The sequence below is a fragment of the Suricata suricatta genome, chromosome 1, assembly GCF_006229205.1.
Source record: "Suricata suricatta isolate VVHF042 chromosome 1, meerkat_22Aug2017_6uvM2_HiC, whole genome shotgun sequence".
Lineage (NCBI taxonomy): Eukaryota > Metazoa > Chordata > Mammalia > Carnivora > Herpestidae > Suricata > Suricata suricatta.
In genome coordinates this window covers 182,895,513-182,923,174 of record NC_043700.1, presented here as the reverse complement: position 1 = coordinate 182,923,174, position 27,662 = coordinate 182,895,513, and the positions used below count along the sequence as shown (strand labels likewise).

General features: G+C 44.6%; 1 protein-coding gene across 1 annotated transcript in view; it reads right to left on the bottom strand.

Moving 5' to 3' along the window:
- PROM1 (prominin 1) overlaps window positions 1–27,662 on the bottom strand; it is a 113,639-nt gene that overhangs the window by 59,688 nt on the left and 26,289 nt on the right. The window contains exons 3-4 of the mRNA XM_029948490.1: window positions 8,508–8,563; window positions 742–768 (exon numbers count right to left, since the gene is read on the bottom strand). Of these exons, the coding sequence (XP_029804350.1) occupies window positions 742–768; window positions 8,508–8,563 (83 nt within the window). The remainder of the gene's footprint in view (window positions 1–741; window positions 769–8,507; window positions 8,564–27,662) is intronic.

Genomic DNA, 27,662 nt, shown 5'->3' with positions numbered 1-27,662 from the left:
CCTTACTTACTGGTGCTTGTAACCCGCCCCTGAGAACCCCCATCATAAGCCAATTGAGATACTCCAAACTCTTAGTTTCCTATTTCCCTGTCATTTCCCAGCAAATGATTTAAATTATCTACTATTTTTAAAGGGACTTAAAATCCTTTCTGAATTCAGGAGATACTGAACTCAAATGCAGGAAAGAAGGTATTTTGAAATGTTCTAAATGCACCATGTTTAGCTCCACATACAAATTTCACACTTTATACACAACCTTCCCAACGTTACTGACTCAATACAATGTCAAACAATATCAGGAATAAGAGATGTCATTTCAACAGTTCATTTCTGGGCTGAAGTTGGCCGAGGTCTGGCAAAGGCCTAACTGAGTTTCTAAGACACCAGGATCTCCAGAGTGCTTTGTGGATTACGATGATGGAAAATCAAGATTGAAATTTGCTGAGGTGGGTCCCTATCCTTTGATGAAGTGCTAAAACTGAAAGAGAGGATTGATGATTTCATAAACAGAAATGAAACAAGCCATTAAAAAAAAACCCGTCACAATGGAGGCAGAAGCATCTCATGTTCCTTGGCTTTAGACAGAGTCATGAGAAACAGCAAACAAGGACTTTACCTTCAGGGTCAAGACTACATTTTCTGGCAAGCCATTAAAAAAAAACCCGTCACAATGGAGGCAGAAGCATCTCATGTTCCTTGGCTTTAGACAGAGTCATGAGAAACAGCAAACAAGGACTTTACCTTCAGGGTCAAGACTACATTTTCTGGCTGTGGAAGTCAAGGCAGTGGAGGAGTTGAGGAGAGTAAGGCAGAGGCAGCGTGCATCAAGAAAACAGAAAAAGTTATATGAGCGATTAACCACAGCTGAGAACATTCATAGTCCGTACAGAGCAAATCAAGCGAGAGGTTGACCACACAAGATGGGAACATAAAACTTGAGTGTTTATTATAGAACCAACGTTTGAGAAACAGGTCTGGAATTTACATCTACAATGTACATTTGGATTTCCTGAAAGGTTCTTATCAGGATGCTAATCAGGTGTGGACAGAGAAGGTGAAATAAGAGGGAAAGTGACAGAGACTTAACACATAAAATATACGGTCTCCACACAGTAGAGGATCAGCAGCTGCCTAGAACTCCAGCCAAAGGCAGCAGTTCCCAAAGTGTCCTTTCTAAACTGAGAATTGGATGGGGTCATTTTCTTGCTTACCTGCACTTCCTGGATTCCCATCACGTTTAGTTCAAACCTCTTAATGTGGTCCTGTTATTTGATTCTGGCTTCATGCTCTGTTCTTCTTGGCCATTCTAGTCCTAAGAAGAAGTCTCATGCTCCCGCTTCCTGCCTTGAGCTCCCTGGTGCTGCCTCCTTGTCCAGAACATTATTCCCTCCACTCCTCTGCTCATGAGACTCAAGTCTGCCTGCCTCAAGTCTTGCTCCTAGAAATCTGTCTTGATAACCAAGTCTGGGTTTGCTTTCATCCCTAGTTCCTGCTGCCTTGGAGCCCACGCTTGCCCTTTGCCAGCATTTGCTCCCATCGGAGCCCTGCCTGGGCCACACTGTTTGCTCCCAGAGAGCGAGGACCATGTGGCCATGCTCACCATCCTCTGACAAGCGCCCACCTGGGCACCTGGGGTGCAACAGCTGCCTAGTTGGAATCAGGTAAACTGATTAACCGAGGGAGTTCCCTCAATAGCAGTCCAGAAATGGACCTGCAGTGAAAGAGAAAAAGCAAGATGCAATGAGTCTCCTCCCGTGAAGTGAAATTTGCTTGATTTATCCTTTCGGTGCTTAGAATGGGGTGACATGTATATAAGAGAGGACGCAGTTGATAGAGTATTGTTGTTATGGTGGGTGTTAGATGTCCTTGGGTGGCAAGATAAAAATTAGGCTCTATGTCGTTCCCTGGATTACTTTTTTGAAACTGTGTGGTCTGGAAAAGTTTAGAAACTATTGCTTTAGATGGCTGATTTTCACATATGTGAAAGAACGTTTGTGATATTAGCACCTGTTAAATGAGGCATCCAAAGAGTTGGGGTGGGCAGCTCAGATACCCCTGCCCCCAGGGTCACGTGGAGCATCCTGAATGACCCCAGACTCTCTTCCTGGGCATGGGCTCCACAGGCTTGTTGTCTCCACCATAAGCACCTCACAGCGTGTGTTAAAAACACTGACTTCAGGCTCCTCCCCTAGAGCAGGGTATTAGGAGGTTTGGGTAACACCAGGAATCTGCCTTTAGACCAAGCCCCGTGTCATGGCGATCATCAGGTGGGCTTTCAGCCCCAAGGGCTGACTGTGCTGGACTGGGTCCAGGGCAGAATCACCTGTAAGCTACAACCATCAGCTCATTCTTTGGTATTTAATAATACCACCCAGGCGTCAGTCTGGTCTGATGTATTTATTTGATGGGGTGCCAACAACTGTCCCACCCACTGGAGAATCTTCACCTCTCTCCTGCTCATGGTGGCTGTCACACAGTATGAGGTCATTACCGCGCAGTGCAGCAGCTTGCATCGGGCTGTGCCGCTTTGTGTAAGTGATCCCCCACTCCAATTAATTACCCATTATCATCACCCGGGGACCTTTTGATAAATATCAATAACCAGCCAGCCCTGACTCATTACATCAGAGTCCCTGGGGGAACAGCCTAGGCCTTGTTGCCAATGCTACTCTGAGCCTTGCTTGGTTACCTTAGTGATGGAATCTGAATAAGCAGAGACCCTATTTAATGCAGTTTTTCAAAGACACCAATAGAACACAGTGAGAAGCAACATGTTTAGCACCTTATTCTGTTCTAAACGCCTTACATATACTATTTAATGTATGTTAGGTGAGTTAATACATGTGAAGTGCTTAGACCCGGGCTCCCCGGGGTCCTGCTCAATCAATCGTCATCATTAGCATGGCAAGAAGAAGTAATAATCAATGCATGGTAGCATTATTCCCATCCCTCAGCTCCAGCAAGCCCCAGACAATGACCCTGGGCACTGCTTGCTCTGTGAAGGCTTCTGAGATCCCTAGAAGGTACTTCTCTTACTGGGAAAGGAGAGCGTGTGCTTACAGGCAGCACGCCACGCTCTCCTGGGGGGCAGGACACAAGGAGCTCACTCACTTACCTTTCGCAGACTCGCAGGGTGGGTTCCAAATACCACAAACCCATCTGGAATGATGACCTGACATTTCCTAAGTGCCAGATTGATATCCAGTGACGGTTAGCACTGGTGAGATCATGAAGAGCAGTAGGGATGAGGCCCCAGCCCAGCACCTGCCCCCAGAGGAAGTTTCAAGACAGAAAGGTAGAGGCATCTGGGTGGCTCAGTCAGGTAAGCAGCCCACTTCGGCTCAGGTCATGAGGTCAAGGTTGGTGAGTGTGAGCCCCACGTCAGGCTCTGTGCTGACAGCTCAGAGCCTGGAGCCTGCTTCAGATTCTGTGTCTCCCTCTCTCTCTGCCTCTCCCCTGCTCACACTCTGTCTCTCTCTTTCTCAAAATAAATATAATTAAAAATATAAAAAAAAAAAGAAAGGGAAAGGTAATAACCTAGGAATGAAATGAAGGAGGAAGATACAAACCAGCTAACCAAGAGCCAGGACCATGGCCTCAAGGAAACGAACCCAGGAGGTCATCACACAGAAGCTGTCCTTTATGACTGACAAGGATGCGCTGAATGAAAAGATGGAGGTGGCGGAGGGGGAGGTTGCTGGGACACCTGTCCCTTGGAAAGATTTGCTGAGGTGCGGGCAGCACTTAGGGGTTGTTGGTGGGAAGCGATGGGAAGCCATCTACCTAAAGTGTCCCATTCATTAAAGAATTGTGTCCTTTTATTTCATTAAAAGGCCACCAGCCGACAAGCTAGGGAGGGGCTCTCTCTGCAGAAACTCCATGTGAACTGGGAGGAGCGAGAGGTCACACTGTTCCCCTTGGTTTTCAGTCAGCCAGCATGCAGGAAGGGGCTCCCCCACATTCTGATCCCTGCGGGAATTACACTCACGTGCTTGGCATAGCTCAGATTGTCTCTGGAGCACGGGGCTTGGCACACGCTGAGTGGACAAATGGGTTGCCCATGTCATCTCTACCTTCACACCTCTAGTGAAGACAGGCTATTCCTGCAAAGTCCAAATGGGCTAACACTTGTAAGTCATGAATAAGGGCACCTGCCTCAGTGCGCGCTGTAGAGACGCTAGTGACTTGGGGTTGTTAGAGCTGCTTCTCGGATTTCCAGGCTTCATCCGCCTGGTCCGTACTTTCCCTCATGGCTCCATTAATTTCAAAACCTGTTCCCCTCCCGGACTTCCGTTTCTGCCACACCATCTCTTCCCAGGGTTAATTACCCCCTGTAATATTTTATGGTTTAATAAACAAACGGCCCAGCCCTGAGATTGTCATGGTTTTTCATGGTAGCTTTTCATAACGCTCAACATACTCGCGGGAGCTGCAGCTTCCAAATAGTCACGTGAGGACTACAGCACCGCGGCCGGGGTTGAGCTGAATTTTTGTTGGTGGTGTGTTTGTCGGTTTGGAGTTAGACTGGTCTGGGTACGGATCCCAGCTTCACTATGTAGTCACTGGGGGACCTGGGCAAGTGCGGGATTTTCTTGCATGTGCAGCGGAGAAATACTTCTGCCTCAGATAGGTGTCATTATGAAGATTAGAAATGATGTCAAGCTCATAAGCCAGTGTTGGCCCGAGGTGGACAAGAAATGATGGCTGTTGTTATTACAGAGAGGGTGATGACCTCGTGTAAGTGTCAGAAGCAATGGGGCAGCTTTGTGCTTCGAGCCTAGTGCTCGAAGGCTGTATCTCTCGTTTATGCTACATGCCTAGAAGTCTCTGTTTGTTTATTTTTTTAATATTAAAAAATTTTTTAGAGAAAGAGAGCATGAGGTGGGGGAGAGGAGCAGATGGAGATAAAGAGAGAATCTTAAGCAGGCGTCGTGCTGAGCGTGGAGCCTGATGTGGGGCTCGATCCCACCACCCTGGGATCATGACTTGCATCAAAATCAAGAGTCAGGTGCTCAATGGGCTGAGCCACCCAGGCACCCCCCTCCCCCAGTCTCAGTTTAAATGCCAGCTCCACCATGGAGACTCTCCCTGATGTCCAAGGTGCAAAACCACTCTCCCTCCTCTGAATGCTCGCGTTCATGGTCCTTTATCAGAACTTCTTACGTGATGCGTATCTCCCTCCACCTTACGGTCCAGCTATTTACTTCATTAGTCAGTTGGACCTGCCTTCAGAAAGTGCCAGAGACCAGAGTGTTTAAATAACAGAAAGGTATTTCCTCACAGTTCCAGGGCCTGGGAGTCTGAGATCAAGGGGTGGGAAGGTTCAGTCTCTCCTCAGGCCTCTCTCCTTGGTTTGCAGATGGCTGTCTTCTCTGTGTCCTCACATGGTCTTTTCTTTGTGCATATCTGTGTCCTAATCTCCTCTTCTTATTAGGATACCAGTCAGACTGGATTAGGACTCACTAATCACCCCATTTTAAGTTAATTACCCTTGTAATGACGCTATGTCTAAATACAATCCCTCTCTGAGATGCGGGGATTACAACTTCAATGTATGAATTTGGGGCACAATTCAGCCCATAACATCCACGGCTCCCTTTGCCAACGGAGAGCTGGTGGAGTACTGGACACACTTTCACATGTTTGCCCCTGCCACACATTGCTCCCAGCCAGCACTCTGTAAAATGAATACACGAAAGAGAAAAGTATAAAAAAATGTCAAGGAGGAGAAGGGACCAAGGATCTTAAAATTCTGATTTTAACTCAGCTGAAGTATAAAAAGAAGGCAGTTCTGTGAAAGGGAGTCATGTTTCCCTTCCAAAGGCAGGCCCATCTCTTGGAACAAAAGGTCTGCTGAATGCTTCTGAACGTTCTGAAGCGAGTTCACGAACAAAACACGCTGGAAGGTCCCTGACCCAGCGGCCCAGGCTCCTCTGCCATCTGAGAACTCACCAGAAGAGGAAATGCTCAACTTAGGACAAAGAAAGCTGAAAAGACTCCCCAGAGCCCCTCGCCTGGACAGAACTTTCCTGTGTGACTACAGTAATCAGAAAGCCAGTAGGCACTGGTCAGTGTGGAAGACGCTACTGGTATCTCCATGCCCTTCAGGCCCCAATCACCTCCATGTGCCCCTCAAGCTTCCAGCTCCTGGCATCTTATAACTCTGTGCTCAGAGGCCTTTTCTGACACCACAGAAGGTCAGAAGTGCCTGGGCATTAACATGATTCCCCACCCCCACACCACCCTGAACCTGTACCCTTCAGTCTGGGTCCCTGGAAACCTCAGCTCTCTCTCACTGCCCAGGGACTAATCTGGACGCTGGGGTTTTGCACCACTTCCCCAGCAATTCCACAGGATGAAGCTACGGTTGCCCCCTGTGGCAGGTGATATAATGCCACACCCTTCCCAGGCTGCCCTCTCGCCTTCCTATTACTTCTCCACTTCCTGGCCAGTGTCCCCTGCACTTCCCAAACAAATGACGTGGCTGTGAGTCCTTGACTCAGGGTCTGCTTCAGAGGACTCTAACCCAACAGTCACACACGTCAGACTACAACCAATCAGAGAGCCCCCCTCCCGAGGTGCCTGGGTTCTCCAAAGTCTCTGCCTAACCAAATACCTCTTCCTTGGACAACAGCGGAAAATGTGACCCAATCCCACATGTAGGGGGGAATTCAGGTCATTCATGAGGGGCTCAATGCTGTCACTTCTCTCCCCTTGACCCCTATGCCAATGGTTTTGGTCCATTTGCAAAGGCACTTGAGGTGGAGAGGAAATCAGGCACCAGGGAGATCCCCAGTTTTACAGGAGCACCAAATCTAATACCAAGCCAGCCATAAAGGACTGGCCCAACTAAGAATCCCGTCATGGGTAGTGGCAGCACAGCTCTGACTCATACTTGCTGAGCTGCCCAGAGTCACCTCAGGGCCTCAGGGTCCCATTCTCCGGGGCCTGGACCAGGCGAAGCACAGCCCCCACCCATTCCTTGCTGGACTAGTTGGCATTCAGGCCAGGCTGCTAATGGCGTGCTAATTTTCAATATCAGTATAAAAGCAACAGTCATTTTGTTTTGCCCAGGGGATGCAGGCTGACATTGGCAACCATGTTTGGGAGACATAAGAAGCCATTGGCATTTCATAATGAATGAAAATGTTTTTCCACGGTACTAGGGAAGGCTGTGAGCGCTAGGGAGAAAATGATTCATGCAAATGGTCTTTAGATAAGGCTTTCCTTTTGGCATCTGTGTTCGTTTTCTCTTGGGTATCGTTTTTTTGCAAATTGAGAATATAAGCCACTGTCCCTACGGAATCTGAGGTAACCTTTCAGTGGGGAAGAGATCGCTGCCCTCCCCATGCACTGTCCCCACCACACCAGGGCACTGTCCTTCACGTTTGCTATGCTGGCCATTCAAGAATGTCCACCACATGTGTGCTTTTACTGTTCTCTTGATAACTACCTTCATGCCCAGGAAGGAGAGGATAAAGTGCCTGACACTTCAGGACTAAGAGCCCGAAAAACAGGTTCAATTATTTTCTTTACTTACCCTAACATTCAATGCCACAAACACCTGTCTGTTTATTTCACTGGCAACCCGCACTTGTCATAAACCAAAACCAAAACACACTCTTCTGTTTAGTTAAGTCCATCGTAGATGCAAACGGAATGAATGAGTAGCAACTTGGTATTCAGCAGAGGCATGCAAGGAACTTTAATACTGTCTGGAAATCCTGACTGCTCATGTTAGTGAGCATTCAGGATCCCAGCTCACCTTTCCTTCCTCTCGACTCTTTCGCACCTTGTCCTGGTGGCTCCTGTGGTCCCCAAAGCCTGGGATGCCAGCAAAGCCACCTCCCCACCTACTTTAGCCTTCCTTATCCTTTATTTTACAACAAGACCCTAAGTCATCTTTTATAGAAGAGCTCCTGGTCAGAATTAATTGTTTTCACCTACGTTCTTCTTCCTGTTATTTATAAATCTGTTTATTTCCTTCTTCTCCTTCTCCTTTTTTAAACAATGAGGTATGATCTCTGCCATCCAGCTCTTTGCCTCCTGAGATCAAGGGCTATTTTCCTTATCTCTAGGCCAGGCAAGTGCACACACAGAGCCCTCAATAAACCTGTGCCAATGTGAAGTTGCTTTTTAACAAACTGTATTTTAAAACAAAGTACACATCCCTGTTTCTAGAAATGTTAAAACTGTTCTATACAGTCTGGGAGTTCTCCCTCCTTAGCTAAAAAAAATTACCCATCCCTTCCCTTATGGAAATTTCAATTTTTAAATACTGAAATACATACAGCTTGAGAGGTGAATGTTTCTTCAAATGCCATTTTTGGAATTTCTTCTTTAGTTCAAATGGAATTTATAAGTTGCTTCAATATTCTATAAAAGTACTTAGTCAAAAAAAATTTACAAAGTTCTCAGATGAACTGATTGCTTAAAGATTTACTTTCAAGTTAACCAAAATTTTGTTCATACTTATTTTTACTAGCAAATGTATCAATAAAATTTACCTTGTCATAATCAGTTGAGAAGTCAAACTTCTTCTGTAGAATTTTTCTTAAAATATCTGGGGAAAAAAAGTCACAAAAGAGTAGCCAGATTACTTTTACAGTAAAAACACAAAATGCATATTTAGAAAATAAAGTCTACATATACTTACAAATTACTGTACCTCTATGTAGTACTCTTATTATTTCTATTTCTTAAGGTAGGTAAAGAATTAAACTAATGAGGCTCTATCCAGAAGCAAAGAATGGAAGGCAAATATTTTTGATTTACTATTTTGCCAGTGGTAGAATTAGACAGTTGACATTTTGAAGAGTTTTCAATTCTCACAAGACACCTTGATATTTACCAGCATAGATGTCATTAATAAATTATTGATAAAATGTTCCACCGAGATTGCTTACTCTCAATTTTTTGGACCTACAAATGCAATTTATTCTTTAATAATTCCACATTTACATAATATTTTACAGATAAAAAACTTAACAAGTAATCTAAGCAGGGTAGGAAAACGAAATAATATGCAAAATGGGGTTTTCCCCTCCATATTCATTTTGGACATTTTCAAATTCTCATATAGGTTAAGATCCACCTCTTATTCTGATTCACCAATCTAGAAATGATGCCCAGACAGAGAGAAACACTTGTCTAAAATCTGTGATGCATGAAAAAGTGAAAACAAGGCCCAGGTGAGTCTTCCTTTTTCTGCCCCAGGGTCCTTCCCACCCTGTAATTCACCCCAGGAATGAGCTTCTGGAACGTTGTGGCTGTATCCAGGATACATCACTTATAAAGTGCACCACGAGAGGAGCAAAGGAAAACTTGTTGTCAATTCTTTTTTAAAGCAAGAAGTGCAGATTTACACACCAGAAAACAAAGCAAGCCACTTCCCCACAGGGCTTTCTGGAAAACAACTCCCCACCTGCATAGAGCAGACTAAATGGAGCAGATCTTTTAAAGGCGTGCTGCAGGAGCAGGGATCAAACTGGTAGGTTTGGGAAGCCTACCCTAGCCCTAGGGTACTGGGAGACCTAGTTACTCATTCCTCCAAGGGAAATCATGGTGGCCCAAGGATGGGAGAAACCTGAGTCTGCCCAACCCCACAGATCTCCTCCAGCCTTGAACTAGTCACTCTGCTTTGGTTTGTTTTACAGATTAGGCTTCTGTTCTAGATGTCATTGGATGAAAGCATCCACTGATGATTTTTTTAAATTGGGAATCATCCCACATGAAATGATGCTCAGCGTCATTCATCATGAGGGAAATACAAATCAAAACCACACTGAGATACCACCTCACGCCAGTCAGAGTGGCTAAAATGAACAAATCAAGAGACTATAGATGCTGGCGAGGGTGTGGAGAAACGCGCACCCTCCTACACTGTTGGCGGGAATGTAAACTGGTGTAGCTGCTCTGGAAAACAGTGTGGAGGTTCCTCAAAAAACTATCAATAGAACTCCCCTAGTACCCAGCAATAGCACTGCTGGGGATTTACCCAAGGGATACAGAAGTGTTGATGCATAGGGGCACATGTACCCCAATGTTCATAGTGGCACTTTCAACAATAGCCAAAGCATGGAAAGAGCCTAAATGTCCACCAACTGATGAATGGATCAAGAAGATGTGGTTTATATATACAATGGAATACTACATGGCCATGAGAAAGAATGAAATCTGGCCATTCGTAGCAAAGTGGATGGACCTCGAGCGAAATAAGGCAGGCAGAGAAGGACAGATACCATATGTTTTCACTCATAGGTCTAACAGGAGAAACTTAACAGAGGACCATGGGGAAGGGAAGTGGGGGGAAAGAGTTAGGGAGAGGGAGGCAGGCAAATCATGAGAGACTTGAATACAGAAAACAAACTGAGGGCTGAAGGGGGAGAGGGACAGGGGAAGGGGGGTGATGGTCATGGAGGAGGGCATTTGTGGGGAAGAGCACTGGGTGTTATATGGAAACCAACTTGACAATAAACTATAAGAAAAAAAATTGGGAATCATCATTTATAAAATATATTTTAATGACACGATGATGTTCCTGTGTTGCATTTTGGGATCTTGATCTAGTTAAGAGTTGGGATGGAGTCCAAGCTCCACTACTTTTCACGGTGTCGCCTCCTGGGTGGAGAATTACCTGCCACAAGCATCTTCATTTGCAAATAGGGTTGATATTAGTCTTCACCCTCAAAGGACCACTTTGAGTTAAGTGAGATAATGCAGACAAAGAAAACAGTACAGGGCCTGGCACACAGCACATTCGGTGCTGGCGCTGCGGTAACTGCTCTGTGAAAGGGTTTAGGAAATGTCTGCTGCCCAGCAGTATGCACAGTAAGTGTTGCACAGAAGGCGTTCTTGCGGGCACGAAGTATCCATTCACCTGTCTCATCTCTATAAAACCCAAACCAACCAGCCCAAATGAAAATTTTGAGTTTCTTCTGGGGAACTTCCCACTCCTTCCTCTCAGGTCATACTGACCAGGTAAGTGGCGAGCCCCGTCCTAGAAGGATGCTTCCTCACTGGCCTCAGTGGGCAGATCTCTGACTGTGTTCCGTGAACCCCTTGGGATCCTCCCTTCGAATCCTCAAGATATGTTCAGGGTGCCCACGAGGAGGAAGCAGAAGATGTGATTTGCCTTGCCACTGTACTGATATTTGTACTCAGGGTGCACAAACAACAGTGGCAAGGCTGCTGTGATTTAGCAGCAATCACATCTTACCTATTATAGTCTTCACTGCCATGAACTTATGGAAAACAGAAGCCAAGTTACAAGAATGATCTTGATGATTATTAAAATCATAGTGTCCAACTTGAGCTCAGGTCATGATCTCACAGTCTGGGTTTAAGCCCTGCCTTGGGCTCTGTGCTATCAGTGCAGAGCCCGCTTTGCAGCCTCTGTCCCCTACTCTCTCTGCCCCTCCCTAGCTCACTCACTTGAGCTGTTTCTCTCAAAAATAAATAAACAATTTTTAAAAAGAGAACAATCTTGATGGAGCATTAAAAACTCATAATTGTATTAAATTTCAACCTGTGAGTAGCCATCATTTTATTATTCTGTGTGAGAAACTGGAAGGGCACCTAAGTGCTTCTGCTGCACATCCCAGTTTCCAGCGGACTCCAGAAAGAGCACTGCGTGCTGGGTTTGGGCTGCGAGTTAAACTCACCACATTTCTCGTGGAGCACCATTTTCACGTAGAAGCAAACCGAGAGACTAACCACGGTTATTCAGACTTGAGGATCTCGGAGACACATTCTCTAAAATGGAGGGAACAGAGCCCACAACTTCAAGAAGGCGACTGACAGGACGTGTTGCCAGTGATAAAATTAGAGCATTTAAGCAAAAATTACAATTTTGCAAAATCTGTATCTGTGGGGTTGGCAGACGTGGGGTTTTACCGCATCATTCTCACTACACGTGGACACATGGGGCAGGTGCATCTCTAGCAGGCTATGTGGAGGCCAGTGACGACGAGACACATGGATCACATGTTGGCTGCAGACTCCGTGAGACAGTGACAGTCTTCTAGTGCCAAACAGAGGCTCCCATCGTTTGCCGGAAGATCCCCGGCGCCTGCCAAGTTGCCGGAATCCCGGTTTTTTTGCCATGAAGACCAAAACCCCATTCGAGTTTTGGGGGCAGGGATCTTCTCCCTCCCCTTGATTCAGAGCAGCACTGCTTAATAGGAATATATTGCAAGCCATACAAGTAATTTCAAAATTTCCTAGTAGCCACATTACAAAGTGGAAACAGGTGATTAGTTTATTTTAAAGAAATTTTAATAGTATATTGTGCTTAATACAGACATATGCAATATATTGTCATTTCTATATGCCACCAATATAAAATTATTAATGAGCTACTTTACAGTTACTAAGTGTTCAGGGTCTGTTATAAGTGCACTTCAGTACATCTTAGTTCAGACTAGCTATAATTCAGGGGCTCAGTGGCCGCACGTGGCCATGACCTCTGTACTGGACAGCACAGGGTTAGATGCTGCAGGTCATTCACCTTGGAGGCCTCACTCCTTTTCCTCATCCCTCCTCCCTGCAGTGTACCCCATCACAAGAACACAAAATGGGCATCCACAATATCCATTTCTGTGTGTGTGCCTTCCCTGTGTATCTCTAAGTGGCTCTCAATCCAAGTAAATGAACATTGGCAATGCCGGTAGGGTAACAGCCCAGCGTCTTCATTTGTGATGCCCAGGCATTAACTCTGTTGCTCACACCACATGTGGGAGCTCAGGAGGCCCCACACTAGAAACTCCATGTCAGTTCTAACATGCTTGTCACTCTTGAGAACTTTGAATCGATTATGGTCCATCTCAGAAATCATGTGGAAGACCCAGGGTCCCCCTTCTGTTTCCCGACCTGCTGCTGTCCATTTGGTGGGTTGGCTGCACTACAATCCTTTGTCTTGGTCTCTGTCCCCCTGGCCAGCTTGCTAAAGGCTTCCAGTGGAACCAATCTCCACTTCTGGATCTCCTGCATCCTCAGAAAGCTCCAGGGATCCAGAACCTTTTGTAGTATTGATACTGCATAAACATAACATTATAAAAAAAAAAGCATTGCTTTCTTTTTGTAGATCGGACGGGATTCCTGAGGTCTGTGACTATCCTTGTATTGCCTGGTGAATGAGGTAGCCATTAGCATTTGGATCACTAGTGTTATCCTGACCTCCATGAGAACTCAGTGTGGACAACAACGGCCACCTTGTCCTTCCTAAACTGAGGGAGGGTCTGCTCTGACAGAGCCTGATAGGCACTTAGGGGCCAGATAATTCCCAGAGGCCAAGGAAAGATTCTCTCTGCCCTGAACTCAGGGAGTTACCTGGCTACCTTTCCCCTATGGTGATTCATTGTCCACTCTACAAATCCCATGCTCTTTTCACAACATAACAGTTGTCCCTTAAGATATAGCAGTGGGAGGGAAATATGGATGCCAGTGAATAAAGAAGTTCTTTTCATGGTAGACTATTTCTCAGTATCTGGTCTCATGAAAAGGCTCTGTGGGTCTTTCCAGAATGATGGTGGCTATGAGTCTCTCTTCATTCAACTCTTAGGTGGTCTAATGTCCTCTTACCTGGGACTTAATTTTAAATTTCATGTGATGATGGAAACTAAGGAATGTAGCAGCAAGGGCTAATTATGACCTCTTGTGTTACACCATCAACTTAGAAAGTAAGTTGCTTTGGTTTGGTTGGTTGGTTAGTTGTGGGTTTTTTACTGTGTGTGTGTGTGTGTATGAAATGAATAATTTCTCTATGAATTTTTGATGTCTGAAGCCATACAAGTAAGATAAAATAAGAAAAGCGCCTTGTTCAGGATCCATATATAAAAAGTCCATCTTCCTTATCTTAGTCAAAACTCATCTTTGACTAAGAAAGATATTTCTGTTTCCCAACTGGGCTTCTTTTAATACATATGTAGATTCTGGTCCAAGCTAGGCAAAATGAAATTCTGCTCTTGAAACGTTCTCTTGTAAAATGGATAGACAACTTAAAATTTTTTTAATGTTTATTTTTGAGAGTGAGAGAGAAAGAAAGAGAGAGAAAGAGAGAGAGCTAGCATGGGAGGGGCAGAGAGAAAGGGAGACAGAACTGGAAGCAGATTCTAGCTCTGAGCTGTCCCCACAGAGTCAGACAGTGGGCTCAAACTCATGGACCATGAGATCATGACCTGAACCAGAGTCAGATGCTTAAATGACTGAGTCAATCAGGAGCCCTTAGATAAACAACTTTTTTAAAAAAGAGGGGGGAGCACCTGGGTGGCTCAGTCAGTTAAGCATCGACTTCAGCTCAGGTGATGATCTCAGAGTTGATGGGTTCAAGCCCCGTGTTGGGCTCTGTGCTGACAGCTAGCTCAGAGCCTGGAGCCTGTCTTTGGATTCTGGGTCTCCCTCTCTCTCTTACTCTTCCCTGCTCATGCTGCCTGCCTCTCTCTGCCTCTCTCTCTCAAAAATAAATTTTAAAAAAACATTAAAAAAAAACAAAAAAGCACCCTGTGGTTGGCAGTTGATTCATCAGATTTGTGATGAACTTACATGCTCTCACAAAGATCTTTTTGCTATTCATCTAAGGAGACTTACCTGGGTAGGTCTCTAATTTTAAAAATGTGCTACCTGATATCTTCTAAGTGTGCTCCTGCCATTTACTGGGAACAGAATCTCCCATAAGTGCTAAACTATATTTAGAAGTTTTTTTTATTTAAGAAAGATATTTATGTCTGATATAAATAAACATTTAGTATGTGGCAAGGCATTCTTAATCTATGTAAAACAATATTATTTGTTAGAAATTTAATGTTTATTTATTTTTTGAGAGACACAGAGAGACAGAGCACAGGTGGGGAAGGGAAAGAAAGAGACACACACACACACACACAGAATCTGTAGCAGCTCCAGGCTCTGAGCGCTCAGCCCAGAGCCTGATGCAGAGCTCGAACCCACGAACTGTGAGATCATGACGTGAGCCAAAGTCGGACACTCAACTGACTGAGCCACCTAGTTGCCCCCAAACAATATTATTTGTATTGCAGTTCTTGAGAAAATTGGTTATTTTGTTCACAGCTGGTAATTTTTCTGCCAAAAGTATTCTAATTTTGGCTTGTTTTATTTTAAAGCCTTTTAAAAAAGTGTAGTAAAGTTTTATATGCAGGTCATTTTAATTAGTATTTTGCTCTTCTCTACCTGATGTTGAAACCAAAAGTTAAGTGATGAACTTAGAAGGACTGTGGTGTTAAGCATCGAAATTCAGAGATTAAAACATACAGAATGGGCTTTTCTTTATGGACGAATCTTAAAGAGTAACTTGGTTTTTTTCCTTTTCTTTTTTAATTTTTAAAAAATGTTCATTTATTTTATTTTTTATTTTATTTATTTTTTAAAAAATAGTTTATTGTCAAATTGGTTTCCATACAACACCCAGTGCTCCTCCCCACAAGTGCCCTCCTCCATCATCACCACCTCTTTTCCCCCCTCCCCCTTCCCCTTCAACCCTCTGTTCCTTTTCAGTATTCAGTAGTCTCTCAAGTTTTGTGTCCCTCTCTCTCCCCAACTCTCTTTCCCTCTCCCAGGGGTAGAGGAAGAGGGAAAAATGTTCATTTATTTTTGAGAGAGAGAGAGGTAGATAGAGCATGAGTGGGGGAGGGACAGAGGGAGACAGAGACACAGAATCCAAAGCAAGCTCCAGACTCTGAGCTGTCAGCACAGAACCTGACATGGGGCTCAAACTCACAAGCTGTGGGATCATGACCTGAGCTGAAGTCAGATGCTCAACTAACTGAGCCACCCAGTTGCCCCAGACTCATTTTTTTTCTAAATGTAAAGTTAGATGTATCGGTACTCAGAACCCTTATTAATGAAAGTTAAACACATGTGCACACACACACACAAAGTAAGCTCTTTCAGGCACTTAAAGTGTTTTCTTGGAAATATGATTAACGAAGAGCATAAATAGTGTTAAATGTTTACTTGTGGAGATACCACAGTGTCCCTCTTTCATGTCCAGTGGCACTGTCTGAGACTCCCATAGTGTGTGGTGCTCTCTACTAAGAGTGACTTAACCTACTATTTTATGCATGAAATCAACACTGTCAACGTGAAAGAGATTGTTCAGGTTTTTACTAAAAGTATTAATTTCGTAAGCAGCATAAAATGATATTCAAGTTCAACTTAGAAACTTACAAAAGTTAAGTTTGTGAATGTAAACTTACACAATTAAATGTTAATAGTTTAATCATTTTTTTCCGGCACAAAGGACTTTCTACAGGCTCTTAAGGTTTTGTAAAATGATTATTTATTTTTGAGAGAGAGAGAGAGACAGAGAGAGCATGAAACAAGGAGAGGGAAAGAAAGAATCCCTAAGCAGGCTCTGTGCTGACAGTGCGGAGCTCAACGCAGGGCTCGATCCCAGTAACTGTGAGATCATGACCTGAGTTGAAATCAGTTGTCATATGCTTAACCAACTGACCACTCAGGCGCCCCTCCACAGACTCTTAAACATCAATTAGATAACTTGCCCCCCCCTCCCAACTCTAGACCAAATTCCTGAGAGGACAAAGGGCAGGTAGGCACCAAGTGAAATGCCTGACAAGGGCAATAAAACACAACCCTGGACAGTTCAAAGATGTTAACTTCTCAGATGCACTGGTATTACATAGGGTATGGAAGAGCAAGAGGTGTTCTGCCCTAAGAGAAATGTTCAGTATGGTTTTGTATATGATACACTAACTTAAAAACATGAGCGTCTCCTACTTCAATTCTGGTACCTTTTCATGCTCTGCCTTTTCCCATCCTTCAGCCTGCGGTACAGAATGTGGGTGTCCCGAAGAACCCATGTGTCACCTCATTTTTCTTGGTCTACTGCTTGACTACATTCCCCAGCCCCTGAGCACTTAGATGGGACGTATGACTTGAGTCTGGCCAATGGCACATGGGCAGATGTATGGGCACAACGCCTCCAGACCTGGGCTCCAAAACCTCCCACAGGAGGCTTGCATGTGCCCCCTCCTTACCCATCTCCCAGCCAAATACGAGGATCCCAGCGGAGCATCCTAAAGCCCACAGAGATAGAGGGACCATTAGATGGAGGGAGCCAGAGTCCCAGGACCTCTCCACTCCATCACTTCTACATCAGACCATTAGACAGAGAACATTTTTCACTGAAATTTGGGCTTGTTTGTTATAACAAATGGTACCGCTTAGCCAATGAAGACTCCCAACATTTTTGTGCTGCAGGCATCCTCTACCTGTTCCCTGTCCTGCCAGCTTTGACATAACAAAGGTTAACTTGTTTTTCTCAGGAGCAAGTACACATACACATAACACAGCAGATTTAGGTTTGGTGAAGCCATTATATTGGCACTAATGGAAACAGAGATTTTAAAAGACATCTTCATTAAAAAGTTTCGATTTCTATGTTCACAAAAGAGAATGCATGAAAAGGCATTCAAACCCAGAAATATCACTATAAAACGCGGTACAGTGTAGCTCAGGTAGAGCATCTTTCTGTTTCTCATCTGAGGGTCTATAAAAGTTCTGGAAAACATCGACAGCCCTGCCTTAAATCTCCATATGCTTTTCAACAGCTTCACTACCAAATGAATTTTCCTAATCTACAAAACACATGTTCAAAACACGCTGATTCAGGCATGTGTCTACCGCCAACGTATTTAAGGAAAATGCTCTCACGTTACAGTGTGATCCTGGGAAGTCTGCATCAAAAAGGAGTTAAGACTAAGTTGGCTTAAAATCTTGGGACCATCTCCAAGAGTCATGGGTACAACATGGCTGTTTAGATGGGTTGAGACCACCAGCTCCCAGGGCCAGGCTGCTCTTTCTGGGGCAGAAGGCAGATTTTCATCAAGATGAAAAGTTAGTTGGTGAAACTGTGAACATTTATGTGGTTGCTATGTAGCTCTTGCACTTTCTCCAGAGCTCCCACATGAAGGGGTCTTAGACTACAGAGAGGAAACTCACTGTGGTTGAATCTTGTCTTCCTTCATTGGGCATGGCTCGCTGAGTTTTGTTTTTGTGCTTTAGAACTTCCATTCAGAGTTCCAATGAATGAAAATTTATTTCTTCTCTTGTCAGGGAAATATTTCAATGTGAACAAATTGGAAACTTCCTGGTTATTTGGATAATTTGGCTCAGTTCACCTTTTATCAAGAAAAAAATGTATAAGGAGCCAACTCATTGCATGAACAATGTTTAAGACTACATTAAGCCTGCACAGTAGGTATGATCAGCTCTGATATCTGATAGGTTACTCGGAAGAGAGAAAGCAGGATAATCATGCCTTAGATACTTTAACTTAAGGCATATAAATACACATTTTTTGCCCATCATTGGATGAGAAGCCAAGGTCCATTCTTGAGTATGAGTCCTCTGGCAAGAACAGAGGTGAGTTATGGTAAAGGAAAGTTCCTCTCTTATTTCAAGGTAGACTTGTACCAACCACCCATCTCCAAACTGTACACTTAGGGTACATGGGGAGGAGTCTTTGTTTCACAAAGTTACACCCCCTACACATAGTGTGGCTCCTCCAGAGAAAGTACTTGGTGATCACAGACTCTGCCCCAAGATATAGGAGGAACCTGGGTGATTTAATTCTTCAGTGATTGAAATGGGGAGTGGAGGAGTAGGCTTTTCCCCAACTACACACTCCCCACCTGCCAATCCCTAAATGCTGTGAATGATTGCCTGTGTCAGTCAGGATTCCACAAAGAAACAGCATCAATGCATGAGTAAGGAGATAGAAATGGAGAGAGGGGGGGATTTTTAAAGAAATTATGGGAGCCAGACAGTTTGAAATCTTTAGAGCAGGCTGGGGACTCAGACAGGGGTTCATGTTACAGTCTTGAAGCAGAATTTCTTCCTCTTGTGAAAATCTTGATTTTTGCTCTTAAGACCTTTCACCTGATTGGAGGAGGACCACCCACATTATCGAGGGTGATCTCCACTTAACATCAACTTATTGTAGGTGTCAATCACATCTATAAAATACTTTCATGGCAACATGTAGATTAGAGTTTTATTAAGTCACTGGGTGCCAGAGCCCAGCCAAGTGGGCCCAGAAAACTATCCGCAACCCTGCCCAAGCCAGCTATGTTAGCCATCAAAGGGTTACGCCCCTCAGGTGTGTGGAAGTTGAGCATACCTGAGCAGCCCTCATACAGAGCAGGTGGACTCACCATCACTAAGGGCAACTGCTGACCACCTGTGCCCCTAAACCATCAAAGGACTGCAATCAGGGCCCAGTGAGTGTGAAAGCATGGGATCGCATGTAGACTTGGAGGACAACTGACCCTGAATGGTTTTCCTTAACCAGCCCCCACACTGACTTATGTTTGGTGTGCGCTAAACTACAAGGCAGGCAAATAAATGCCATTTGAAAAGATTTCCTCTGGGGCACTTGGGTGGCTCAGTCGGCTGAGTGTCTGACTTCGGCTCAGGTCATCATCTCACAGTTCATGGGTTTGAGCCCCATGTCAGGCTCCATGCTGACAAGCTCAGAGCCTGGAGCCTACTTCCAATTCTATGTGTGTGTCTCTCTCTACCCCTCCCCTGCTCATGATCTGTTTCTCTCTGTCTCTCAAAAATAAATAAATGTTAAAAAAATTAAAAAAAAAACATTTCCTCAGAAGGAGCGGAACAAAATCTGTTCGGCACTTGCACGGTTATATGTTACTTCCCTGAAAAGTGTACTTAGCAAGGCCCATCTTCCAGAAGCCCTGGTTTGTTTTATGTGTTTGCTGTTCTCGGAGGTGAACATGTTCTGCTCAGAGCATGGCTCACGTTTTCCTGTGGCTGATGTGGGTGAGGCTGAGCCCAAAGAAATGGTCTGGGGACCTAAACAATACAAGTGCCTCTGGTCTGGGAGTTCATCAGATTCCCAGAGTTAAGCACATTTCCTTCTTGAATGGCTGCCAGGGGCCTGTCTGAATTGAGTGCTCCAGGGATATGCATTTTAAGAACCACTCTATTCAGCAACCATCCTATACTCTTCAATCGCGCGGAGCACTTCATTATACGGTTCCAGTCCTCCAGCAACATGACTCGATTCTGGTTTGGTTCTTAATACGGAGATTGATGCTTCAGAAATTTGGAAGCCAAGCCGCGGGGTTTACTGGAACTTATCAAATGCATTCCCCCTACCTCCGAGTATATAATCAAGTATTCTGGAGGGTGAGTCCCCTTTTCTTTGTTTAAAATACAATGTGAACACACTTGCTTTGCTTTTTCCTTCATTACAGCTGTCAACACAAGACTCTGTGTGGTTTTCATTTCATTGACTGGGGCGGCTTCTCCCTGAAGGATGGAGGCACGCCGCCGTGTACTAAGCTCAAGCTCCACGGAAAAGTGCTGCCCAGGAAGCTATCCTTGCAAAGACAGCTGGGACCATTCTGGCCTCTGCAGCTTTCTCCCTGCTGTGTGCTCACACTGATTGTGCACTGGGGTTTCATCTTAACCCCTAGCATGTGGCCCAGCCTCTTACTGGGCAGCCTTGCTCTTAAATCACTTTGAATTCCTTTAGAGGAGGTGGGAGCTTGGGTTGCAGACATGGAGGGAAACTCCAGGGCCCTCAGTAAAGCTGCATGTGGGTAGGGGCTCAGGGCTCCCTGGCGTCAGTGCCGGGAGGGGTCTGGGAAGGGGTCTCTGCTCCTGGGGTGGGCTTCCAGCTGTGTTGCCATCACCAGTGAATCCAGAGAGGGGAGCAGGGAACACAGTCAAAATATCTGTTAATTCCTGAAGTTTTTTGGTTCATCTCCTTCCCTGAAACATTCCCGGAAAGCATAATTTCATCTGTAGCCTTTGTCTAGGCTGTTTGTTGGGGGAAATTTGCCTTGAGAATCTTGGTAGGGAACACAATGTGCATGAAATCTTTTGTCCTGCCCCGGGGTTCTCATGATCTCACATACACACCTGTGAGAATGTGAGTCTGTTAAACCCCACTTCGTCTTGCCTTGGGACAGAAGGCTCAGCTGTTGGCCGTGGGCTCTTCCTAACCCAGAAGAGAGGGACCAGGGGCAGAGCAGAGGGGGACTTCTGCTTCCCAGAAGGCTTTTGAGCTCCCTCGAATTTTTGAAAGAATAATTAACAAATTTTTAAACAAAGAATTTTTATTTACATACTCTTCTACCACTTCCTTCCTCAAAAATGACATGAAAAAACACAATTCTTAGGGCACCAGGGTGGTTCAGTCAGCTGAGTGCCCAACTCTTCATTTAAGCTCAGGTCGTGATCTGATTCATGAAAAGGACCCCCACATCAGGCTCTGTGCTGACAGCATGGAACCTGTTTATGATTCTCTCTCTCTTCTTTCTCTGCAGCTCCCTCCATCCCTCCCTCTCTCTAAATAAACTTAAAAGAAGCACAATTCTTATCACTATCAAGTTAAAATTTCTACTTCCTGTAAATGTAAGTCAGATTTCACTGTTATCTTGCATAAGATATGTGACCTGGGGCCACTTTTACAGCATTTCAAGCACATACAGTCTGTCACCAAAAAATTAAAAAAGAAACGAGGCTGAAATCTGCAGAAATGTACATGCTTCCCAATAAATAAACATTGGAATAGAAATAATTAAATGTTCAAGATCTAGAGAAGACCGATTTTGTCCTGATAAGTGTTTGGTCCAGGCAAAATACACTCTTCCAGTGTTTTTTTAATAATCTACCAGAACCAACATTTTTGTGGTGTGTACCCACCCCTTCTGCTTGTGCGGTGAACCTGTAAGCTCTCCAGGACTCTTGTCTTTGTCCCCAAAGCACTTTCTGCTAGTTGTCCTTGATGCAACTGCATCATTTAACTGAACATTATACAAACAGATAAAGCATATCCATAAAGAGCAAGAGTTGCTGTTTATATATATAATTCTAAGTTGAATGTTTTTAAAGGTTCAGTAAAGAAGAGTCGTCTTAGAAAGAAAAGATGGGTTGCATTCAGTGTAGGGGATGCAACTCTAAAAGCTCAGAGAGAAAACCAGCAAAAATCTAGGGGAAAAAATCAGCACTGAGTTTATACCATCAATTCTTGTTACTTGCAGAAAATCCAGACTGGAAATCATAAAGCTGTGTTGACAGGAAAATTCCAATCAGGAGACTCACACTCATCTTAAGGATGTAGGAATCTGCAAAGCAGCGTCCCTCCCACTGGCAAGAAGAACTAGTTAGATGAAAGATAATGTTATGGCTTTCTAAAAATAGTTTTTTAATGTGTATTTATTCTTGAGAAAGAAAGAGAGAGAGACAGAGAGAGCGAGCGAGTGAGCAGGGGAAGGGCACAGAGAGAGGGATACAGAGTCCAAAGCAGGCTCTAGGCTCTGAGCAATCAGCACAGAGCCTGACGGGGGGCTCAAGCCCAGGAACCATGATCAATGACCTGAGCCGAAGTCAGACGCTTAACTGACTGAGCCACCCAGGTGCCCCTGTTATGGCTCTTCATGGGCCCCTCAGAGAGCTGAGCTGGCAAAGCAGTCAATTTCACAGAGCGCCAAACCCCTCTAAGGAGTGACAAGGGACACAAAACTGTTTCCCTTTTGGTGGTCTGGTGAAAAGAAATCACTGAAAATGCTGACAAGCTCTTAAGGCCAAGTGTGACTGGAATGTCCACTGTGGGCTCAGAAGGCTTGGAAATAATGAGGAATTTGCATTTGCTTGCAAGCCTCCAGTGGGCACTCATGAGAATGACTGGGGCAGGGCAGGTGACTGGAGAAAGTGTCCCTGGTGGCACGGGTACACAGGAGGTGGAGCTGCAGCTGGGGACAGGCAGGGAGCCCACATACTTCCCTAGGCCTTTCTCTCCAACAAAGCAAAAGATTTAGAGCCACTGAGAGAGGGGCAGGGAACTCTCTCAGTCCTACGGCCAAGACAAAACTCCATTGTTCGTAGGATGGGGGTGAAAGAAAACCCATCTGCTTGTGGGGAAGAGGCCGGAAACCCTCTCACCTAGAGGATACAGGTAAAGCCCTATTGCTGCTGGGGGACAGGACAGAAGCCAAGCCCCTCTGTGCCTGGGGACGAAACCACTCTTAGGCATGCTATACGGTTAAAATCAGGGCAAAAACATGCTCCTCCCCAAAAGCAGTACAGATTCCAGGTAGGAGTTTGGCGGTCATGGGAGAAGGTACAGGAACACAGAGAACGTTCCACTCCCTAGACTCAGTGGTACATGGCCTGCCTATGCCTGAGACCCTCCATGTACCTGGCACCTCCACTGTGGGAGAAAAAGCAAGAGCATGGGCGGGGCCCTCTGTGCCACAGGTAAGCAGTGACTGTTAAAAGCCGAGGGTAGAACAAGAGCACTGAGTGACATCCTCCAGCATCTCAGGCCCCACACCACACACAAAGTGAGCACAGTCTACCTCTGGAGGAATTTAAAGCCTGTGGCCCATGGGAGGTGATGACAGCAACAAACTGACCCAGGCCAGCTCAACTCCTAGCCAGAAGGACTCCGTCCCCCACACAACAGCCTGATGGGACGGAAAGCATGTCCACATCCAGGGGTAAAGATGATTCAGCCGCTTTCTACCATTCTACACAGGGTGTCCAGCATTCAGTAAAAATTACAAGACACACACACAGACACACACACACACACACACACACACACACACACACGAGAAAAAAAGAAATGACCCACTGTTAAAAGAGAATTGGATTCAGAGATCATTCAGATGGTAGAGAACTTTCCGACAGGAAGTTATACATAGGTCATTGGGGGATTAATATTTATACCTCAGGGTAAAATAAAATGCTTCATAACGTGTAAAATTTTTAGGATTCCCAATATTTACCAGCTTTAATCAACTAACAATCAGTCATAGTCATGTTGAACAAAAGGGCTGTACTCTCCCTAAATTAATCTTGATTTTTTTTTACCATAAATCAGCCCAAGTGGCAATTCCCTAGGAATTATAATAACCTGTCCTGATCTGTCCAAATCTCCAACCTGTGGATTCTATTCCCTACCCTATCTTCTAAGTTTCTCAGCACACCTTAGAAGAAAGAGAGGAAGACAAGAGGAGAATATTAGTTGTGACCTTGAATCACCCAGTGAGCCAAGTGCGTTGGGCCATTGGGCAGAGCAAGAAGCATGGCAACCTGGCATCTGTCGGAGCTGGCTTCCACATCTGCCTCCAGCACTTAAATTTTTTTTAATGTTTTATTTATTTTTGATACAGAGAGAGACAGAGCATGAGAGGGGGAGGGGCAGAGAGAGAAGGAAACACAGAACCAGAAGCAGGCTCCAGGCTCTGAGCTAGCTCTCAGCCCAGAGCCTGACGCAGGGCTCGAACCCACGAATATGAGATCTGACCTGAGCCGATGTCGGAGGCTTAACCGACTAAGTCACCCAGGCGCCTCTGCCTCCAGCACTTAGAAGCTCTGTGGCTGGCTTGAATGTAGGCCACATTACAAAAACTCTCTGGGTCTCAACTTTTTCATCTGTAAAATGGACAGATGGCAACTGCTACTTGTGAGCTTATCAAAAGATCATACATGACTCAAGGTGACCAACTCACCTTCCAGAAAATGTAGAAGGGGATGGGACAGGATTCCTATTCCCACATGGGGAAGCCAGAGCTTAGGAAGGCTCAATGGGTTGCATTACATCACTCACTGGGGCAGGAATTCAAACCCAGGATCACTCTCCTCTACTCAACCCTGGACAGCTCCGGAGTCGAGGGCTGGCCTTGCTGCCTATGGGCATGTAGGCTGAGTTGGACCGCTGGCTTCAGTTCTCTATCCTATGTCCTCATCTGTGAAATGGGGTAATCATACCTACCTTGCATGACTATTCTAAGCAATGAAAATGATATGTGTAAAGCACTTGGAAATGGTACCTGACACAGAATAAATGACCCCAAATCATAGTGGTGATGGAGGTGATGGTGGCCATGGTGGGGGAGGAGGTGGTGAGTCTAATGGTAGTTTATGAAAAGATAGACTTCTGGCATTTTCTTTCTTTTTTTTTTTAAATATAAGTTTACTTATTTATTTTGAGAGAGACAGAGACAGCATGAATGGGGGAAGGGCAGAGAAAGGGGGAGACAGAGAATCCCAAACAGGCTCCAACTGGGCAAGTCCCTTACCCACCTCAGGACCTCAGTTTTCTCATATTGACATGGTTGCACTATACTCAAAGATACTTGACAGGCATGAACATGTCCCAGACCCTGTCCTTGATACGGAGATGAAAAGATGCAATCACCCTGTAATGGGCTCAGAGTCTGCTGGGAAGATACGGAAGTAATAAAATGAAGTGAGGGCAGTATGATGTGGTCCTATGAAATTCAAAGTCAGCAGGTTAGGTGGTTGGGGGTTGGGGGCTGTGGGGACTAAGTCAAGATTTGCCTGAGCAGGCGATATTTGAGCTGTGTCTTAAAGGAGAAGTAGAGATCTATTAAGCGGAAGGAAGAACTTTCAAGGAGGGAGGACACAGTAAGGACCCAACCTCTGACCCTTGCTTAGTGAGCCCCACATGTGAATACTCTTCCAGTTAGCTCTTACTCATGGCAGGCATGAGGCAGAGGCCTGGGTGAGCAGGAACCTGGGGGCCCCCAAAGACAAGTTGCCAAACCTCAAGACAAGCACAACATATGCCTGTTTGTTTCAAATCCTTGTTACATAAACTTTCTCTTTTTAATTTTTTTAAATGTTTATTCATTTATTTATTGAGAGAGAGAGAGAGGAGATCACTCGAGCAAGGGAGGGGCAGAGAGGGAGAGAGAGCATCCCAAACAGTCTCCACACTGTCAGCACAGAGCCTGATGCAAGGCTCCTAAGATCATGAGCTGAGTTGAAGTCCTGAGTCAGACACCTGACCAGCTGAGCCCCCCAGGCCCTCCAGGAGAATGGCATTTTTCTGGAGTATTTAGTGCTGTGGTTAAATATTAACAACTGATGAATCTAGGTAAAGACTCTACAGGTGTGTGTGTTTGTATGATTCCTAGTAACAGTTCCAAAGGTTCAAAACTATTCAAAATAAAAATCTGGAAGGAGAAACATCCTTAGATCTCATCCCATCATTCTCTATAATCACTTTGCCTTTACTAAACTCTGTTTCCAATAGTCAGTGAGCCAGTTACCCTATTTTCCTGTTTACTAAGCTCAGAGCTTTTTGATAGTTTCAGAGAGTCGCAATGTTTTATTTCTTGTAGGGATTCTGATTCAGGGGAAGAAAGAAATCAGTAAAAAGCTAATTAATTTTTGTAGGCTGGTAATGACACTGTGGATAGTAAGAAATGCCTGTATTTTTTCGAAACGCACGTTGAGATGTGAAGTGAAATGATATTACGTCCATGTTTGCTTTAAATCTTCCACCAAAGAAAAATGGAAAGACAAAAGAATTAGATGAAGCAAAACTCATCTGGGCAACTGGTATGGGGATTCACTGTATCATTCTTTCCAATCTGGGGTAGGTTTGAAATTTTTCATTATAAACGATTTATAGGAAATCTTATTCCTTTTGCACCCTGGTATCCCAGAACTTACATTTAGTGAAGCTGGTGACTAATTACTCCTTGGGGCTCTATCTCCCTTCTCTTCCATTCCATTCCTCACAATGCTGTCAGATGAATCAGTCTTTAACCTCCTTGATGTGGCCTCCATGAATTATCTCCAGAGCTATTCATAATGTCACCCCATCCTACCAATTAAAATCAAAGTAAGCACAGTCTTTGGAGACAGGGTGGCCAAATGTATTTCTTGGTTTGCCCAGGCAATCCTGGTTCACACTTTTTGCCCTGACCGAATCGTTACCAGTGTTCCCTTTTTATTCTTTAAATACCCCTGGTTTAAATGATAAACTAAATGGTCACCCAAGTCAAGTGATCCTAAGTTCAAATTTGAGATCTGATACTTAATGCTGCATGATCTACTTAACGTTCTTGGCCCTCAATTTTCTCATTGTTAAAAACTGATACATGAAAAGCCCTGAACAGGATGCCTAGCACATATTAAACAATCAATAGGCAGTTGATATAATTATATGTCCCTCCAAACAAGACATCTCTAATCCAGATTTTTCCTTCATGCCCAAACCAAAATGGGCCTTCTTCGTGATCCCTTGAGTCCTGCTGATGCTATTTCTCCACCTATTAAAACCCTCCTTCTACCCTTCAAGTCAAAACTTGAGGTCCTCAGCCAACTTTCCTCATCACTAAATACTATGACTCATTATTCACTGATGACATTTAATGATCCTCATGCTTATATGTTCCCTGGACTACTTATTCTCTGTAAATTACAAACCATTCTTTCCTTAAAGCTGGAAGGTTCTCTCTCCCACAGAAATCCTGTGACCCCTAACCTGGTGCTACACACCTGTGGCAAGTGTTCAGTAAACTTACATGCCCTAAACGAGACACCTAAGTGAGACTCAAGAAGCTAACATTCTTCTGGGAAGAATATTTTCCTTGAAAAAAGAATCTGCAGATACAGTCATGGTAGTATTCATAAGAAGTTATGTCTTGTTTTAGGAAGTTCCTTCTTGGGGCACCTGGGTGACTCAGTAGGTTGAGCGTCTGACTCTCTCTTTTCAATTTTTTTAAATGTTTTTAATTTATTTTTGAGAGACAGAGCAAGCAGGGGAGGGTCAGAGATAGAGGGGGACACAGAATCTTAAGACAGGCTCCAGGCTCTGAGCTGTCAGCACAGAGCCC